At 47.9% G+C, this 20818-nt stretch overlaps 1 protein-coding gene across 1 annotated transcript in view; it reads right to left on the bottom strand.

Moving 5' to 3' along the window:
• The window catches only part of COL5A1 (collagen type V alpha 1 chain), a 152324-nt gene that overhangs the window by 116320 nt on the left and 15186 nt on the right, over positions 1–20818 (bottom strand). The window contains exon 2 of the mRNA XM_083876033.1: positions 2053–2220. Coding sequence (XP_083732159.1) covers positions 2053–2220 — 168 coding nt within the window. The remainder of the gene's footprint in view (positions 1–2052; positions 2221–20818) is intronic.

Raw genomic sequence — 20818 nt, forward strand, 5'->3', positions numbered from 1 at the left:
TTCTGGACAGAGCACGTCTGCCAAGGGTGCTGTGGAGCAGAGAGGGAAAGCTCTGCTCCAACCCACCCTCCTGGTGGCACAAAAGCCCTAAAACCACATTCCCCCGGGACACTGCCCTGCAATTACTTTGTTATCTTTATCCCCTCTCTCATTTGGGGAGTGGGAGCTGAAGTCACATCTCGTTAGAGAGATGAGGAAACATCTGTGGATCTGCTGGAAAAACGCTGGGAGTTCTTCACTTGCCTCTTCCCTATTTCCTGAGCCTCGAGGGCTTTGGAAGTTTTCAAAGTGGGACTGAGCAGCTTCAAACCCCCCGTGGTTTGTCCAGGTGATGAAATGATGGAAAAGTTGCTCCAGAATTGCACCAAGATCTTCTCACCCCGGGAGGATGCAAACCAAGAACTCAGTGAGGATATAAAAGTAACAAGGTGTGAAAGAGACAACCAAGGAAATCTGCAGCACTGAGTTCTCTGCTGGGACCAGGATTCAGTTTTCTCCAGGGACAAGGATTCAGTTTTCCCCAGGGACCAGGGCTCAGTTCTCCGTGCTGGTGTTCCCTGTGTCAGAACTGCTGTGATCCCTTGTTCAATAATCAGCCAGAATGTTCCAGCCTTGTTTTACACCTTCAGCTCACCCCCATTTGCTGGTTCCTGTTACATAAAAGTGACCAGGCAAGACTTCACAGTGACTACAGAAACCACTGACAAGCCCTCAACTCCACTCCAGTTGGATATTCCAAACTGGAACGTTTCCTTTGGACTCTTTTCAGCCTATAGACACCAGGCCTAAAACTTTCAGTCACTTCAGGAACATGACATGAAGGGACAGAAGGCACAACCCGTGCACTTGGGCACACAGTGACTTTATTTGTGATCAGAAGGAACTTTCCTGCCCTGGGCAGTAATAAAGGCAAATTTAGGGTGTGATTTGTCCTTCTGCAGATATTTAAACCCAGCTTTAGGCCAGAGTGAGCATCTCCTTTGCCAAGGCTCGCCCAGCCTGTCACACGTTGCTCTCCTCTGTCCAGGCTCAGTTTTTAGGTGAGACACAGCCTGTGCTCCTGCTCACCACGGATTAAACAGAATTATTGTCACAGCAGGGTAATCATGAAGGCTGGAAATAACCTTCACAACGAGGGAAGAACAGGAGAGGAGGGCTGGAGCCTCAAAGTCTTCATTTGTGGCTCTGCCAGGCTGGGGCTGAGGGCTGCCCTGGTTAATTAAGCAGCACTGATGGTGGCACAGCCCATTAGCTCTGATTTAGCCAATCCATCCATCCCCTCCCAAACACGGAGGGGGGACGTGTGTGCTGTGCCTCAGCCCCTCCTGCCTCCCTCAGCAGGCACAGGCAGCCTCCTCCTGCCTCCTGCCAGGGCTGCCTCAGCAAAGGCACTTTCCTCCCCAAAGTGCTGCCATGCCTGAATCCAGCATCCCCCCAGGGGAACCAGGACACCTGGATGCCTTGGGAAGGAGGAATTCTGTGCATCTCCCAAGCAGGGAGGGGTTTGGGTCCATAACTCCTCCTTACAAACACGTTTGGCTCTGTACTGATTATGCCTTGGCATGAGAAATTCAACTCAATAAAATGGTCAGTGCTCCTCAAGGGCTTTGTGCCTTCCTCTAAGGAGCCTCCCTTCCCTGCAAACAGCTTTTCTCAGGACAGCTGTTCCCAAGGGCCAGCCTGTTATTTTTATCTGGTGATTATTTGTGTTAGGAGAGACACCACAGCCCCAGCAGCAGAGCCCACTGTGCTTGGGACTCCCCAGGGCAGGGAACAAAACACAGCCTGGCCTCCTCTGCCCCCTCCTGCCTCTGTCCCCAGCTGGGAGAGTGAGGCAGGAGGAATTTTCCAATCTGGGAGGGAGCAGATGGGTGGCACTGGCCACCTCTCCTGCAGTGACAGCCACCACCTCGTGCAAATGCAGGGATAAAAAGGACATTATTTGATGGCTGGAAATCTGCAGCCCCCCTGAAAGAGCAGAACCACTGCACACACACTGGGGAAATGAAGGAATCAGACATTTCCACGGGACAAACAAACATCTGGACTCACCAGGGTACAGCTGCTTTGTCGGGGCACTGAGCTGAGCATCTTTTGTGACTCTGTAAGCAACGTCTGCTTCTTTTGAAGATCTTCTGCTTGTGCAAAACCCCGTGGTTTTTGTGATACCATCAGGTAAATTATGAAAATCTAACACCTTCAAGAGGTCTGCAGGCTCGGCTGTGGAGAGAAAAAGAGAGAGGAGAATTAGGAGATGACAGGAGAAGAAATCCTGGGCTCCAAATCAGCCTCACAACACACAAATCAATCGTCACAGCCTTAAACCCAGCTGGAATCTGCTCTCAGTGCAGGTGAATGCCAGCTCCAGGGCTGGGACACGCTCAGAGGCACTGGCTGAGGGCAGGAGGAGCAGCACAGCAGCTGCACTGCTCTGTTTGCCCCAGGAGATGAGTTTTCCTGGGTGTCTACACCCAGATCCATCACTCAAGCACATCCTGGGGATTAAGCACTGGGCAGGAAATCCCTGATCTGAGGGGAAGGGTTTAAATCTGGAATTTCCCACCACACCAATACAAACCCTGCCATTCTTTGGTTGAGGCAAGAAGTTTTTTTGTAAGTAAACACCTAAGGAAGATTCCCTGAGGGACAGAGACCAAAATAATCACACACAGAGTGGCTGGCATGACAGGAAAACCCACAGGGGATGTTTTGGGGTATCAAAGCACGGTGAGGAGGCAAAGCTGCTGCACAAACCCTCCTCAGGCAGCTCGAGTCCAGGCAATTCCCATCAAATTATTCCCCACGGATTCCAGGATATTCACCAGGATTCCTGCACCACCACCCAAACGTGCAGCTGGATGGCCAAAACCCACGTGTGCTTCACAGAAAAAAGGGAAAAAAAAAAAATCTGAATTTTGACCAATGGCACAGAGCAAAAGGCTCCTTTCCTCCCTGACAGCCCATCAGGCTCTAATTAATGAGGAGACCTTGCCTGACATCCCACACCAGCACAGGCAGGGCAGCTTCACCTCCAGATGTTCAGGGCTCCGGGACAGCAATTCAGTCATGCAAGTGATGCATGTCATTAACTTCCTAATCTGCATCTCATTAACTTCCTAATCTGCATCTCATTAACTTTCTAATCTGCATCTCATTAACTTCCTAATCTGCTCTTCCTCACAGAGGTGGAGGCTGCAGAAGTGGAACAGTCAGACCTGATTTTAAGCCCTTGAATGAAATTATTTTGAGTTTTGACTCAGCAGTTGGAGGTAAATGGTGTCAGAAACCAGCAGGGCCCAAAGCAAACTGGGCTGTGCTGGTTTTGGCTGGGGCAGGGTTAAATCCCACCCTGGCTGCTGATATGGAGCTGAGCTGACAACAGTGGGATGTTTTGGGCAGGACTTGCACAGACCCAAAGGATCCTCTGCTCCTCTTTCATCAGCCTAGGGGTGCACAGGGAGTTGGGAGGGATATTCCAAGGGATATTCCATGTCCTATGGAATCATGGTGGGAAGTGGGAAAAAGAGGGGCACACTTGAAATGATGGTGTTTGTCTTCCTAAAAAAAAAAAAAAAAAAAAAAAAAAATCATTATCTGTGATAAAGCCCTGCTTTGTATGCCCATGGGGGGAAGAATTCCATGCTTAATTTTCCTTGCTTTACCTATTAAACCACATTTATTGCAACCAATAATTATTTTTCCCCACTTTTTCTGACTCTCTTGCTTTACTTATTAAATTGTCTTTATCTCAACGCACAAATATTTTCCCCCCACTTTTTCTGATTCTCTTGCTTTACCCATTAAACCACATTTATCTCAACCCAAAATTATTTTTCCCCACTTTTCTAATTCTCTTGCTTTACCTATTAAATTGTCTTTATCTCAACTCGCAATTATTTTCTTAAACATTTATTTATTATTTATATATTTAACTTTTTATTTTAATTACTTTTTTAATTTTCTGATTTTCTACCCCATCCCCACCTGGCTGTATTTTTGGGGAAGGGCTGCACTGTGCCCATCAGCACCGACAGCACTGGGAAGAAAGAGCAAGGACAGAGCCTTTTATAATATCCAAAATTTTTGGTTACCAAGAAGCTCAGCCCAATGTTTGCGTGGAAAAATCGATGTCCATTGTTAGGCAGCTCTTAAAAGTTTCCACAACCCTTAAAAAAAAAATATAAAGTCGGGCCCTCAAAGAGAGATTACAAACATATGGCAAAGGCGAGGGAACAGTGCAGATAATGAAGGAGCAGAGGGAGCCTGGCCTGAGCAGCAAACAGCTGCAATATTTCCTCATCCCTCATCCTCCTCAGGCCCTGCAGGGATGACACGTTTGTCTCAGCTGTCCTGGACACTTGGATCTTCCTCCCTGCCTTCAACCACATTTTATTCCAAAATATCTGCACATCTACAGCCCGAGCTGTGTTTAAACACCCCAAATGGAATCAGCCCCATCCCTGCTCCCAGTCCCATCCCTGTGCTCCAGCAGCCTCAGAGCAGCCAGATCCTGAGCTGCCTCCAACGGTTATTGAGGGGGGAGAGGGGAAAAGGGAAAGCCAGGGGGGAGGGATGTGAATTCCAGACTCCTGACATCAGCTGGGTCCCCGTGCCAGGTGTGGGGGGTTTGCAGCTCTGTGTGCACAGCAGCGGCCAGAGGTGCTGCAGGATCCCATCCTTTGCAAGGGTTCACCTGTGGGACAGACAGAGGTGCCTGTGGGACAGACAGACCTGCCTCTGCAGTGCTCACAGGGAGCTGATGGAGCTTCAGGGGTCTGGACCCTGGAGAGGACACAGCCTCAGGCTGCACCAAGGGAAATGCAGGTTGGATAGCAGGGAGAAGTTTTTCACTGAAAGAATGATTGGGCACTGGAATGGTCTGCCCAGGGAGGTGGTGCAGTCACCATCCCTGGATGTGTTTGAAAAAAGACTGGATGTGGCCCTGGGTGCCATGGTTTAGTTAAGGCTGGGTTGGGCTCGATGATCTTGAAGGTCTCTTCCAACCTGGTCATTCTGTGATTCTGTGACCCTCTCCAGGAGCCACCAGCCACAGGTTTGGAGCTGCAGGCCCTGCCTGGAGCCCTCTGAACAGCCCCAGCCCATCCCCAGTGCCCTGGGGGGGCACTTCTGGTCCCTAAAGGATGAGCCAAGCACCTGCACTGCAATTCATCTCCATCCCCCAGGAGCATCCTCTGGGCCTCCAGAGCTGTGATAAATTCACAGTGAGATATTCCAGAAGAAACCCAGTCTGGAGCTGCACAAACCAACTGGAAACCAAAGGAGGGGGAAAAAAGCTCCTTCCAAAAGGAGGGGGAAGCAGCTCTGTCCCCAGTGTCCCACCTCTGCTCCCAATGTCCCACCTCTGCTCCCAGTGTCCCACCTCCACCCCAGTGTCCCACCTCTGTCCCAGTGCCCCACCCCTCCTGGCAGTCAGAGGGGAGGTGAGGAGGCAGCTGAAGCCCCAGGGCCTCACTGGGAGCATCCTTTGAGCAGGATCCCAGTGGGACAAGCCCAGCTGTGCCCACAGGGATGAGCAGCACACAGGAGCAGCTCTCATCCCTGCCCAGCCCAGTCATTTCCTGGGGCTTTTCCAGCCAAATCCAAGCTCAGCAATCTCCCATGGGAGCAGTGAGGGTGCTGTGCACAGGAGGACAGAGACCTGGCTGAGAGAATTCCAGGGGATTTCTCACAGCTTTTGCTCTGGGCTCGGCCTCCACCTGAGAGCTGAACGAGCTGGGGCTGGATGAAAGCTCCCTTTTCACTCTGGGAGTGATGAATAACATCCCTGTGCACATCACACACAGCAGCTTTCTCTGCTCGAGGTGCCAAAGGGAGCAGCTCAGCCCCTGCTGCCTCAGCACGGCCAGCACACAGAGACACAAACCCCAAATACCCCAAACGGCACCAAAATCCGACCAGAGGCTGCACCAAAGACCTGCAAAGCCCTAGTTTTATTAACTAAAAAATGACCCTGACTTCCCATTTTAACTCAGCAGAGGTGGCAGGGCCTGAACGTGCTCTGTAGTGCCCCGAGAAGAAATAACAGAGCAGCAGAGGAAGGGACAGAGGGGTAAAAAACAGTGTCAGAAATTTGGCACTTTTTTTAATTTCCAGGAATATGTGGAATAAAGGGGCTGTCCCATCCCTGGGAGTGTCCAAGGCCAGGTTGGAGCAGCCTGGAGCTGCTGGAAGATGTCCCTGCCCGTGGGACCTGCACCACTCCATGGTTCAGTCATTCTGTGAATGATTTGCTGAACCAACAGTGGCAAAATCAGGGATTAAATCCCCAATTCCTCCATCACCACAATTAACCACAACCTCGCTGTGATAATGTGACTCCTGATTCTTTAAACACCTGTTAAAACCTGCATCAGAGGCTGCTGCTGTTAAGTTTATAACTTTGCCCTCACCCAGCAGTGGCCAACAGAGATTTTTTAATTTTTTTTTCTTTCTCCCATTTCAATATTAGAGGAAACCAAGCCAGATTCTTTGGGAAAAACCTCTGGCTTTGGGCTGGACATCCACCTGCCACCACCAGAACAGCCAAACCACCCCCTTGGACTCCAAAATCCCCCCAGAACTCCAAAGGAAATGGGAATTTAACCATCATTAACATCCACCAGTGAACACCTGAGCCCACCAAACCCCCCCTGTGTGGGGCCAAACCCCTTTCCCAGCTCTCCTTCCCCTGACTGTTCTTTAAGGCAAAAATTTTTTAGAGGAAGAGATGCCTTAAACCCTGCTGATCCTTCAGGATCTGTGCAATAACAAACAAGGGTTTTATTCCAATCCATTACACCTGTCAGTCACAGAGCAGCCCTGCTTGAGCCACTGCACGTCAGGGAAACACCTCCTCCACTCAATCATTGCCCAAAATTTCATTTCCCTCATCCTGATTTTTGATTTCCCCTCCTAAATCCATCTTCCCTGGCCTAGGGAAAAGAAGGAAAATAATTCAATATTATTCTCCCCTCAAAAAAAAACCTCAACGAAACAACATCAAACCAAACCAAACAACCCCCAAACAAACCAAAATACACAAAAAAAAAAAAAATTGAAAAAAAAATCCCCAAACCTACAGAAAACCCCAAGAACCCAATGGAAATGCTGCTCTGGAAATTCAGTGCTGCAGCTCCTGCGGAGCAGGCTGCAAATCCCAGCCTCAGCCAGAAGTCATTAATCTAAGCCATATTTATGCCTGTAATAATAATTTTTAACACCTTGAACAACCCCAAAGCACTCCCATAAGTCACTTATGTGTTCCTTGTGCAGATCCGTGTTCCCAGCGCCTGAAAAATTACAAATTGCAAGCGGCAGACCTCAAAAACAAATCTCATTTTTCAGGGTCTTTAATTAAATCCTGATCCCCGAGGAAAGGCTCGGTGTTTAAACCTGTCACTGAGCTGGGAGGAGCCCCAGAGCTGGGAAATGACATTCCCTGGGCTCTCCCAGTTCTCCCAGTGCAGGGAACTGGGCAGTCCTGGACAAGAGGAAAAGCCAGGCTTTAAAAAAAGAGTAAAAACATGCTCTGGATTTTCGGGAATCCTCAAGCTGAGCTCTGCCAAGCCTGGCCTAAGGAAGGTTCCCTAAGACGAGCTTTAGGGTCCCTCCCAACCCAAACCATCCTGGGATTCTGTGACAAAATCCAGGGCATTTCCTGCAATCTTTCTCTAACTTTTTTGCCTTCCATCAACCTTCAGAGTGGAAAAATAAATCCATCAGGAGTCACAGATTTACTGTGCACAGCTGCCCTGGGGTTGTTTGAATGCCACAACCGAGACATTTGGGGGTCTGCAGGAGGGGTGGGCAGCCTGCAACAGGAGGATTTTCCTCCATATTCGGATTTGGAGCAGGAAAAGGACATCCCAGAGACCTTCAGGACTTTATGGTGCAGCTCTCAGTGGTGCCGTGGTTTGTGTGCAGTGCTTTGGGGCCATGGGGTGAAGAATGAAGAATGAAAAAGCGTTCCCAGCTCATTCCAGGTGCCCTCTGCAGCTCCCCCATCATTTACCAGCAGCCCCACCAGGCTGGGGATTGGCCTCCCAGCAGCAGGGGTGCAGGTTTGCTGAATTATTTGCAGATTTATTTTCTATATGAACAACAACAGAAAAATTGTCTTTTTTTTTTTTTTTTTTTTTTTTTCCTCAGCAAGCAGTGACAGCAAATAAAGCCAATAAGGATCATTTATTTCAGGAGCAGCATCTCCTTGAAAAGAGTTTCAGGACACTTTTTACTATCCCAGGTTGCCTCAAGCCCTGTCCAGCATGGCCTTGGACACTTCCAGGGATGGGGAATCCACAATTTCTCTGAGCCAGGGCCTCCTCACCCTCACACAGAAACTGTTCCATGGTTTTAAGGGGGAAAAAAGTGTTTTCCAGGAGGGGTCAGAGCTGAGGAGGGACAGGAGGAGCCACTGGTGACCCCAAAGCTTCAATCCCAAACCCCATCCAAGGTCGGGGTCCCTCCAGGAGGAAGCAGAGAATCCCCAAGGCAGAGGGACTGGAGCTCCACTTTGCTCCAAAGAATCCCTTCCCTTCCCTCCCAGCTTCACCAGCCTTTAAGTCCCTTTCTGAGATATTCTTAGCCCTAAATAAACACTCAATTATTGCCTTTGGAGGGCCCAGCCCGGGCAGGGCAGAGCCCTTTCCCTGGGCTCCAGATTTCTCACTCCCCTTGAACATCTGGGCTTCGATTTGGCATTAAAACCAAGAGGTGTTTACATATGACATCCTAATTTAGGGATATTTTATTATTCCTCGAGTTCCTGTGTCAGATCCAGGAGAAATAAAAGCAAGTGAGGAATGGAAGTTGCTTCCCCTCAGTGATGCTTTTTTTTTTTTTTTTTTTTTTTTAATAGAACTGGGAGTCTCCTTTTCAGCCTTCTGGGATTTCAACCATTTTGACTCCTTATCTAAACACTTTTCACCACAGCTGACCCCTGGGATAACTGACTAAAACAGGGTGGCAGAGACTAAAATAAAACAGGGCTTAAAATAAGGATATCAAGCCCCAGCTGCTGCTGTTGCTCCACCATCCTTTGGATGGGCTTAACAGAGCCTCTTAAACTCTTCAGCATCCCAGCAGCCCAATAAAACACAATTATTTATTTGGGCAAAGAGGAAAAGGCATTTTTAAGGAGGACAATCGAGGATTGTGAGCTGCAGGATTGAAGATATTAAAGGCTGTTGCTTAGGAAGGGGTAGAATTGAGGGAATAATAATTAAAAAGGGGTCAGAACTCATCTGCTCCTCCCAAGAGCTGCCACAGAGCTGTGTCAGTTCACACTGCTCCAGACTGCAGAATATTTCATCAATGACTCACTACGTCCCCTTATTTATTTATTTCTTTATTCATTTTTTCTTTTAAAAAAGCCCAAATAGTCCCAACTGGGAACAAAGGAAACCATTATGCAGAGTCAGATTGGAAGGATCCTAAGTCTAATCCCAAAAGGAAAAGAAAGAAACCCAGAACTGACACTGGAGCAGCTCAGAGACTCCATGAAACTCAAAGAATCAAATAATCCCTGTTCCTTTGAGCAAAAATCCTTTTTTTAAAATAATCAATCATTCGAGTTTATAACAAAGCCATGGTGTTACAGTTAGCAAAGAGCAAAGTTTTCCTCCATGGAACATAATTAAACAATCTGCTGCAAAATTTACATATACAATGCCCAGATTTACAGATTCTGTGCAAAATTTACAGGTAAAATGCCCAGAAATCAGGTGAATATTGAGGATTTGAGGGGAAATCCCAGCCCTGTGCAAGGAGAGCAAAAATCCTGCTCGTTTTAAGGGCTGAGGATTTGGGATTCTCCCTTGGGAGGGGGGAAAAGAATCCAGCAGTAAAGGGACGGCTCAGAGGAGGAGGAGGATGGGCTTTTCCAGGACAATCCCTGTCCCACACCAGCCTGGGAGCCAAGGGACAAATCCATCCCTGGACATTTGGGGACAGCACCACTCACACTGAGAATTTCACCACTTCTGTTCCCCCCTCATCGCCACAAATCCTGGGGAAAAGCAATGAAACCCCCCAGGGAACAGGGAAAGGGGGTGGTGGGGTCCCTAAAAGGGCAGCTCTGAGGGGGCAAGGCAAAGAATTCCCCTTTGTCATCTCACCAGAGATCAGTGGGATTCTCCCTGGCTGTGCCCAAGGCAGGTCCAGGGGACAGATTCTCCCTTGCTGAGGGAAAAAATCCCACCCATGGAGCAAAAAAACCACAAAGCCTTTTAGGGCAGAGCCTGAGTGAAGCCCTGCCACCCTCTGACCCACATCCCTGACTGGGCTCAGTGTCCAGGGAATTTTTAGGAGGTCGTCCTGACGGCGGGACCAGAGAAATGAGGTGAATCAGCAGCTCCAGGGGCTGCCCTTGCTCTCCTCACATCCCAATCACATCCCACCCTGCTCCCATCCCATCCTGATCCAGGAGGGCTGTCCAAGCTCCCCCCTCCACAGGGAGCAGGAATTTCTGGGTCACTGTGATATTTTTGGGAAGTGCTCCAGCCCAAGTTTCATTCCTGGCAGGAGCTTTGCCCTTTGCACAACTGAGGGTGGGTGGGGCCAGGATTTTGAAGCTGGGGGAGCTCTAAACTCACGCCTTCAGCAGATCCATGGATGGAAAAGCTGATGGGGCAGGAGCCCAACTTTGGGAATTACTCACTGAGAGCTCCTACAGGAGCCGGGTTTAGGAGCAGCTCCTTAGGACCGGCCCTAAAGGTGTCACCCTGATTTTCAGCCTTCTGGTTGTTTTTCATTCTGTTGGAGCTTTCTCACGATTTAAACATAAATGAAGATTGATGTTTTTGTAAACAACTCTCTTTCCAGGAAAAGGGACAAAGTGATGGACTTTTGAGTTGACCACTGGGGTCAGAGAGGTGGCCCTTTTCTCCTCCAATCCTTGATCAAATTCCAAATTCTATTTAAACTCCAAATCACAATAAACTTCCTCTTTCTCTGCTCCCCTCTGAACTAACCTGAGCGTGGTTCTTTCATGTCCTGAACTGCGACAAAAGGGATGCAAGTTTTGTCCCCCTCGCCCCAAAGCTCTGGGTTTTTTCACACATAATCCCATTTGAAAATCATGGCAAAGCCCCTGGATGGGCTCAGGGAACACCTGGAGATGATGGAAATCACATCCAAGGAGTCTGCCCTTCTTCCCAAGGGAACATTTACAGGGATGAAGCATTGAGCTCTTCCAAGATTTTTCCTCCTGGAGATGGAAATTACATCCAAGGACTCTGCCCTTCTTCCCAAGGAAACCTTTGCAGGGGGAAGCACTGAGCTTTTCCAAGATTTTGGATGAAGGGGAATGGCTTAGAACCCCCAGAGGGCAGGTTTAGGTGGGATAATGGGAATTAATTCTTCCCTGGGAGCGTGGTGAGCCCTTTCCCAGTTGCTCCCCATTTCCACAGACTCATTCCCAAGCCCAGGCCCTCCTGCACCTCTCACTCTCCAGGTGAAGGTGGAAAAGGAAATTCCGATGTTTTCTCTTTGCTCTGAAGAGTCCCAGCCTTCCCAGACAATCTGGCACTGGGACAGCAGCTGCATTTTCAAAGCAATTTGTAATAATCAACCACTTCAAGGCCTGCAAGGCTTAATTAAGGCCTGAGCTTGCAGCACATTAAAGTCAACAAGAAGCTTTGCAGCCAGATTTAATGGGGTGCAGAGCAGTCGGTCCTGCAAGGAAGCACCCAAAGGTGGCAGGATCACCTGGAAAAGGGGAAGGAATGAAGGAGACCTGCCCTAAGAGCTTTGTCAGAGCCTCCTCCTTGTGGCCTCTCCCAAAACCTCCCAACAAGGAGCAAAATCCCACAGCTAACCTGGGATTTTCCCTGTGAAATCCATTCCCTGCAGGGTCATTTTCTAGGGGTGATGGTCTCCCTGGAATGGGAATTATTGCACCAGGCTGGAGCCATCCCACCCATTCACAGAGTGGTGTCCTCCACCCAGGAAACCCCAGCCCACGTCTGTGGGATTTATATGGGATGTATATGGGATGTATATGGGACGTATATGGGATGTATATGCAGCCAGCAGCCTCCGTGGGTGTCAGGGCACTTTAGGAACAGAGTGAACAACAATTTGGGGTTTTTTCCCCCCTCCTGAGCCAGTGGAAGCCCAGCAGGATGCTCCAGGACACACACAGCCTTATAGGATAACCTAAACCACATCCCTCGACACTTCAGGGGGATCGAAAAGGGTCGTAAAGCCAATTTTAAATGGAGTTTTGGAAAAAGGAAAAGCACCATGGCAAAGGATTCTGTTCCTTTGAGGGAAAGAGGGAAATGCTGCAGGAGTTGGATCAGGATGAGTGCTGGGAGCTGTGCTGTGGGCACACAGCAGACACCAAGGACAAGGAGAAATTTTTTTTTCTTCCTAAATCAAGAAATCTGGGGAAAAGCAGCCAAAATGGACAAATTTGAGGGGAACAGGAGCTATTCCTGAATAAGCCCATCCCTGCAGCCTTCCCAGAGCCCTGCCCAGCCCTTTGCTGAGCTTCACTGAGCACATTAACAGGAGCACCTGCAGAATCAGCATCACTTCCAGCCCACATCACATCAATCATCACTTCAAAGGCAGCGAATTCCCCCCCAGGCACTGCCCCGCACCCAGGTAAACCCAACTGGGATGTTCCCAAAAAATACATATTTTTATATATTTTTTGAGCTAAAGATTCATTTTCATGCACTGCGGGTTTTTCAGTTGTCTGCAAAGTTAATGGGAGCGGGCACAAGTAATTTCGTTTTTAAATATTTCATTGGCTGATTTTTTTTTAAATAAAAAAAAAAGAACTCAACACTGAATTATTTCTAGCCCTGCTCTACACTCCACTATGTCGACACTGGGAGAGAAATGTAAAACCAATTATTTCCCTCAGATGCTTAAACCGACCGACTCTGAGCGTTTAGTTCATATCTGATTCTCCTTAAAAAAAAAAAAAAAAGAAAGAAAAAAAAGAGAAAATACAGCCAGCAGGCAAATTTCAAATTAATAACCTGCTTGACTTCATGAGAAGTGTTCCTGGAGCTTGTTTCCCAAAGTTTCCTCCGGAGCATTAATTCCTGAGTTTATATAACCCACGCAGGTGCTGCTTTCACGGGAAGAACAGGAGGGGGAAAAAAAGCCCAAAATTAACTGAATTTCATCCCTCCTCAGCCCCCAAGGAGCTGAGATGGCCTCAAGGGATGTCTTAGAGAGCAGGGAGAAATCCACCACTTCAATTCTCCGTTCACGGTGATTTTCTCACTTCTAATCCAACATTTATCCTGCAGGTCTTGCTCCCAATTAGGTGTTGAGATGGATTTCCTGGTGAACATCGCCGGGGAATGTTGTTTTACTCTGGGCCAGCGGAGGTTTTGTTGGTTTTTTTTAAATGATAATATAGAATCTGGTGATTCCAAACACGCAGCAGAGGCTCATCCAAGCACAACATCCAGCTCCCATTCCTTTCCTGTTTCCCATTTTAAATAAATCAAATAAATTCACAGCTACGGGGTGGATTTTCTCATTGCCCAAGCTCAGAAATGGCACATTTTGGGGTTTTTGGTTGGTTGGTTGGGTTTTGTTGGTTTGGGGAATTTTTTTTGAGTTTTGGTTTGTTTGTTTTGGTTTCTGGGGTTTTTTTTTTTTTTTTTTTTTTTTTTTTTTGTTTTTTTTTTTTTTTTTTTTTTTTTTTTTGTTTTGGTTTTGGTTTTTTTTGGTGGGGGGGAGGCGTTTGGGGGGTTTGTTTGTTTGATTGATTGGGGGTTTTTGTTTGGTTTGGGGTTTTTTTTTGGGGGGGGTGGGGTGGTTATTGTTTTTTGTTGTTTTTTGGTTTGGTTTCTTTGGGGGTTTTTTTGGAATTAAAATCTCGGGATTCCTCCCCTTGGTTCAGGGACAGGGTTTATTCCCATTAAATGAGCCCATCCAGAGGGATTAGGGCCTTGAAAGAGCTTTGTGATCTCTGCTCCTCGGTCATTAGGGGAGAAAGGTAACCCCACTGACCGCCCCCAGCGGCATCTGCATTACAGCCGGCCCCAGGAGCCCAATCACAGCTAATTACCGAGCTAATTAGCCGCTCCTCCCTCCCCGGCCCACCTGCTGGGATAGGGACCTCTCCATGGGGATAGAAACCTCTCCATGGGATACAAGCCCCAAAACAGGGATATAAACCCCTCCATGGGGATCCAAACCCCTCCTTGGGGATCCAAACCCCACCATGGGGATCCAAACCCCTCCTTGGGGATCCAAACCCCTCCATGGATCGATTCCCCTCCATGGGGATCCAAACCCCTCCATGGGGATCCAAACCCCTCCTTGGGGATCCAAACCCCTCCATGGATCGATTCCCCTCCATGGGGATCCAAACCCCTCCATGGGGATCCAAACCCCTCCTTGGGGATCCAAACCCCTCCATGGATCGATTCCCCTCCATGGGGATCCAAACCTCTCCATGGGGATCCAAACCCCTCCTTGGGGATCCAAACCCCTCCTTGGGGATCCAAACCCCTCCATGGATCGATATCCTCCATGGGATCCAAGCCCCGAAACAGGGATCCAAACCTCTCCATGAGGTACAAACCCTCCATGGGGATATAAACCTCTCCATGGGAATAAAAACCTCTCCATAGGGATACAAACCCCCAAAACAGGGATCCCAACCTTCCGTGGGATCCAAACCCCTCCACGGGGATCCAAACCCTTCCATGGGATCCAAATCTCTCCATGGGGATCCAAACCACGGATACAAACATGGGATAGAAACCCCCAAAACAGGAATCCAAACCTCTCCATGAGATACAAACCCTTCCATGGATCGAGCCCCTCCATGGGAATAAAACCCCCTCCACAGATCCCCTTCCATGGGGATCCAACCTCCTCCATAGGGATTCAAACTCTTCCATGGGGATCCAAACCTCTCCATGGGGATCTAAACCCCCAGGACAGGAATCCAAACCCCTCCATGGGGATCCAAACCCTCCAAGGGAATCCAAACTCTTCCATGGAGATCCAAACTTCTCCATGAGAATAAAAACACCCCCATGGGAATAAATACCTCTCCATAGGGAGAGAAATCTCTGCTTGGGATCCAGACCTCTGCATGGATTGATCCCTCCATAGGATCCAAACCCCTCCGTGGGGATCTAAACCTCTCCCAGGCTGCAGAGCCACTCCAAAGCCCATCCCTCTGTACCATTCCAAGAGCTGACGGATCTTTCCTCACCAACACCCCTATAAAATCCTGCCTTTGTCTGCCTGGAGCCCACAGCTGCCACAATGGGGTTCCCAAGGGGTGAATTTAGGGAATTTGGGTCACAGCTGCGTGTTCTTTCCCTTCCCTCCTTTCAGATATTCCCTATTAAACGGGTTACAAGGTGACATTGGAAATATCTGCTGCATTTAAGAGCTGAGATGTCATTTCAGGTCTTCCATCCTCCACGCAGGAGGACTCGAACCCAAAGATAGCATCTAAAAAATTGAAATATGCTCCTATAAAAGCCAACAAGAACTATCCAAGATCCTCATCCAAAAAGCTTTCCCAGGACTCAACCCAAGGCTGGCCCAGACAAATATTTACATAATTATTCACATGGGTTTGTTTGAAATAAAGAGCCTTTTATGATCATTACTTTGGCATCAAACATCTAATTAGGGGCCAATGACAGTTATAAAAATCACTGAGCTCTCCTTGTCAGTGCTGCTAGGAGAAATGGCACTGGGGTGATGTCCCAGCCCTGCTGCTCCCCTGGGAAAATCCCTGGGGATTGGGACAGGGGGACGGAGCAGGGATGGCTCTGCCTCCTCTGGGCAATGCAAAATTGATGGGCAAAGGGTCAGAAATGCCCACTCATGGTGCTGTTTTACACCACAAAGACACAGACTCTGAGATTCAGAAGGCTGAAAATGACTTTTCTATTTTTGGGGATGTGTCTCCCTTTTAGACTATTCTACACAGACCAATTCGATTGGTGACACAAAGACAAACCTCTTCACTCACATTGATCAGACCACAGGGACATCAAGAAGTCCCTCCTGGGGAAAGGAATGAATAACAGAGTTACAGTTACAAAAACATTTCTCCTGTTTACAGAAAATTCCCTGAGAAAAGAATTTCAGGAAACTAAAACACCTCAGGCACAAAACCAGAGTTACACACTAGTGCCTGGTTCAGGCTCTAACCCTGGAACTGGCATTTTTAGGCCTCTCTGCTCCACACAGCAGCTTTTGGGATGAGCCTTTCCCGGGATTCCTGCAGGGCAACCAAAGCAGAACTCGACTCCACAGAAAATGTGATGGAATTCACCGACCTGAGCAAACCTTAAATCCCTTTGTGCTGAGTCTCCAGAGAGGACTTTCCCTTCCTGATTTGTTCCAGTGAGTCCCTGCAAACCCAGCCTCCAAACCCCATCCTTGCTTCAGGTGCTGGCTCCTAAATCCCCTCCAATTGCCTCAAATCCATTAAAAAATACATAAAACTGAACATTCCCATCCCTGCTTCAGGTGCTGGTTCCTAAATCCCTCCCAGTTATTTGGAATGTATTAAAAAAAGCTCAAGCTCAATATTCCCATCACTGCTTCAGGTGCTGACTCCTAAATCCCTGCCAATGTTGTGAAATGTGTTTTAAAAGAGATAAAACTCAACATTCCCATCACTGCCCTGCAGGGAAGGGCCAGTGACCACATTTTGATTTTATTTTGGTTTCTGCTAACACTGAAGAGCCAGTTTGCCATCAGAGAGCTGGATTCTCAAAAGGGAAACAAGCAAACCCCAGCTTTGGAAATAAACCTGGTTTTAGAGGAGCCCAAAAGTTCTCCCCACAGAACTCTTCCAGGCCCTAAATCCCACCCAGGAAGAATATACAGCTTTGATTTCCAGCAATCCCAATTTGCTCCGTGGCAACTTCCTTAATGAGGCTGGCAGAGCCTGGCCCTAAGAGATGGGCAATTAAAAAACAAATTAAATAAATAAAAAATCACATTTCTCTAAGAACACAGCACAAAAACATTCATTTCCAGGGTGCTGAGCAGTGAAATCACAGCACAGAGACACAAATGAGATCCAACACAGCGACCTTGGGCACCTCCAGCAGCAAAATCAGCGCCCCAAACTCCTGGGCTGAGACATTTCCCTCCTGCACTGAATTGTTTTGCTCCTGGCCTGAGAGATTTCCCTCCTGCACTGAATTCTGCAGCCCCACAGGAGGGTTTTTTGGCTGCAAAGGATCCATCCTACATGGCTGGACTGGACAGACTGCGGTTGATTTGTTCTCTGCCCATGTCCTGACTATAGAACTTCATTCTCCCCCTTCCCAAGGGTGCAAAAAAGAGCAGGTTGAGAACAGATGAGTAAAAAGCAGCGAAGAAATCGATACCTGACACATCAACCACTTGTTCAACCTCTCACTGCACAGCACAGGGCGCTTGCCTTGGCATTATCCCTTTCATTGCTTCAAAGGCTGCCCAGATTTCCTGCTGAGTTTATTCTCCCCTGTTCTGATAGCTCAGAGACCTCGAGCAGGGTCACAGCAGCCAGGGAGAGTGAAGAGGGAGTTCCTGAGCAGCCCTGAACATCAGCCCTGCTGACCTGGGCAACCAATAAACCTCTCCTTAATCACTCACAGTCGTCATTGAGTCCTAATTAAACATGTGCTTTGTAAAAAAACTGAATTAAAAAAAAAAAAACTAAATAAATTAATTTATAACTAAATTAATATATTTATATATTCTATTAAATATATTTATATATTATATAAATGTATTTATAAATATATCTATTTATTTTTATTTTAATAAATTATGTATTAATTTGTAACTAATTTTAAAAGAAATAAAATAACTGGAACTGGAAGTTTTCTCACCCCCCAAAGCACTGCCACTTTTCCTCAAGCATTTTCACTTTAAGCCCCCAGCAATGCCTCTGTCACTCCCTGGGGATGGCCACCACTGTCCCCACAGCCCTGGGACAGTTTTTACCACGAGCCCAAGCTTGTGGAGCAGACAAAGGGCAGGAACCTGCCCAAAAATCCCCACAAAGCTGCTGCCACCTCCATCCCTGCCCTGCCCTCCCCAGAGCTGCCTGTGCCAAACTCCCCTCCAGGATTTCTCCTTCAGCACCTCGGGGTGGGGTTTGGCTTTGGGAAACACCGAGGTTCAGCAGGATACAGACACTGCCAGGCACTCAGACCAACACAACATCACCCAGGGAAAGGAACCAGGAGCAGAAAACCCTTCCCAGTGCTGACAGGGATGCTCTGGAGTGACAGAACACTCTGGGACATGGTTTAGGGATTGGGAGCCTTTTCCAGCTCTTTTCCACCCTAAATAGTCCTGTTCTATGGCAGCTGGCTCCAAGATGATTTTGGAAATGCAGCCAGCCCCAAAAACACACCCCAGGAGTGTCACAAGCAGCAGCACAGGCAGAGGGAGGAGAAGGTTTAATTCTGGCAGGGGTTGGAGCTGGATGTGCAGAGTTATCCCAGAGAACGTGGCTGACAGGACAAGCACGGCCTGGAATGGAGGGTAAAGGGGCTGAGGGATGCTGCCCCAGCCTGGACACTGAAAACAGAGTTTTCCCACCCAAATCTGTGCCTGGGAGAGTGCCAGGGCTCTGAGCAGGGGTGATGAGATATTGATGAGGTGGGAAAACAGCTCAGCTGTACCAGAGAGCAGATCCTGATGGGGGAAATCATCACTGCCTGGGAATCCCCCCCGAAATCATCACAGGGAGGGATCCCTCACCTGGAGAAAGGGCTCAGGCATGAGGAGATGACAGGTCCTGTGTTTGGAAAAGCAGACAGCCAGGAGGGGGAAGGTGCCAGCAGCAGGAATATTTATGGATATTTTACTGTCAGTGGGGACAGCGGCATCAACACACCCAGGGAGGCAAAAATCTGGGGAGCCACACAAAGAGCTGGAAAGACAACCTGGACTCCAAAAAAAAAAAAAAAAGAAAAGAAAATATTTGGGAGAGTTTGGGGCCTTGGAGTTAAAGCTCCTCCCAGCCTGAACTACAAGTGTGCAATGGCATGAACAAGAAACATTTGGAAGAATTTGGAGGCTTGGAATTGAAGCTCTTCCCAACATGAACTCCAAGTGTGCAACGCCACAAAAGGAAATATTTGGGAGAATTTGGAGCCTTGGAATTAACATTCCTCCCAATCTGGACTCCAAGTGTGCAACACCAAAAAAAAGGAAATATTGTGAGAGTTTGAAGCCTGGCAATAAAGCTCTCCCTAACCTGAACTCCCAATGTGCAATGCCACAAACAGGAAATATTGGGAGAATTTGGAGCCTTGGGATTAAAGCTCTTCCCAACCCAAACTCCAATTGTGCAACTCCATGAATAGGAAATATTTGGGAGAATTTGGAGGCTTGGAATTGAATCTCTTCCCAACATGAACTCCAAGTGTGCAATGCCACAAAAGGAAATATTTGAGAGAATTTGGAGCCTTGGAATTAAAGTTCCTCCCAACCTGAACTCAAAATGTGCAACTCCACGAATAGGAAATATTTGGGAGAATTTTGAGCCTTGGGATTGAAATTCCTCCAAACCTGAACTCCAAATGTGCAATGCCACAAACAGGAAATATTTAGGAGAGCCTTGGAATTGAAATTCCTCCCAACCTAACCCAGGAAGGAGAAGACTTGTGTGAGCCAGGTAGGAAAGGAGCTGCCAAACTCCTCCAAGATTCCCTCCCTGCAGGAAAAGGAGCAGGGTCAAAGGGAACCCAAAAGACGATGGGGATCAAGACTAATTAAAGGAGCAGGGAAAAGTGACAGCTACAAAAAGGCAGAGGGGCTCTTCTCCCCTGGAGCAAAGAGCCCCAAAGGCCCCAAAAGCAGGAGAAAAGAGGCCCTTTGTGAGAGGGATGGGAAGCTGGGGTGGCTCAGAGGCATCACTGTACTCACACAATGGGGAGGAACAATAGAGGGCACAAGGAGATGGGGCTGGTTCTGCCTGTGGGGATCCTAAAGCAAGGCAGGGCTGGGATAATGCTGGGATAATGAAAATATGGCCACTGAGGAAGGAGATCAGCCCACAGAGTATTGGGGATGTGAGGTTAAGAATGGGGAATCCTGAATGAGGCACAAATTCTCTGCTGGCCTTTCCTCGAGGTGAGCAGCAAACTGGGGATCTCCCTCAATAAGGCTGCAAGAATTATTAATATTAAATTATTCTGCAATTATTCTTAAATTATGAGGCATTATTAAATCATGCTGCAAGGTGTCATCAGAAAAAAGGGGTGAGTGTGCCTGAGAAATGCAAGGGATCATTGGGAGGAATTATCCAGGAAAGCCCCTCCAAGGACATGGAATGAGGCAAAAGGCAGGGTGCAAAATAAACACATTAAAGCACAAGGGAGGGTTTTGGCTCTTAAGGGATCCTCTCAGCTCTGCCTCTCATCCAGGGGCTGCACAAAATGCCAGGAAACTCCCTGGAGGAAGACAGAGTTATCAATTTATTTTATCCTATATTATCCTATATTATATCCTATATAATATTGAGTTATCAGTATATTTTATCCTGTGTTTTAGGAAAATTGAATTTTCGGTGTATTTTAGGAAGATTGAGTTATCAGCATATTTTATCCCAGATTTTAGGAAGATTTATTGATGCTCTCCTCATCACTAATTAAGCAGTGTATAAACAGTTTGGTACTGGGGTTCAAAGTGATCTGAGTCCAGTTTTCTGTGCCCTCATTTCTAACCCAGGAGGGAAAGGAGGTTTTCCACGGCTACAGGAAAGGAAATGTTGTCCTTATAATGCAAAGAGGTCACTCAGAGTGATCCCTTCAGGCTGAGAGAGGATGCCAGAGCAAGGAGAGGGGAGAAATCACCCCAG

This window comes from Zosterops lateralis (genome assembly GCF_965231275.1).
Source record: "Zosterops lateralis genome assembly, chromosome: 20".
NCBI lineage: Eukaryota > Metazoa > Chordata > Aves > Passeriformes > Zosteropidae > Zosterops > Zosterops lateralis.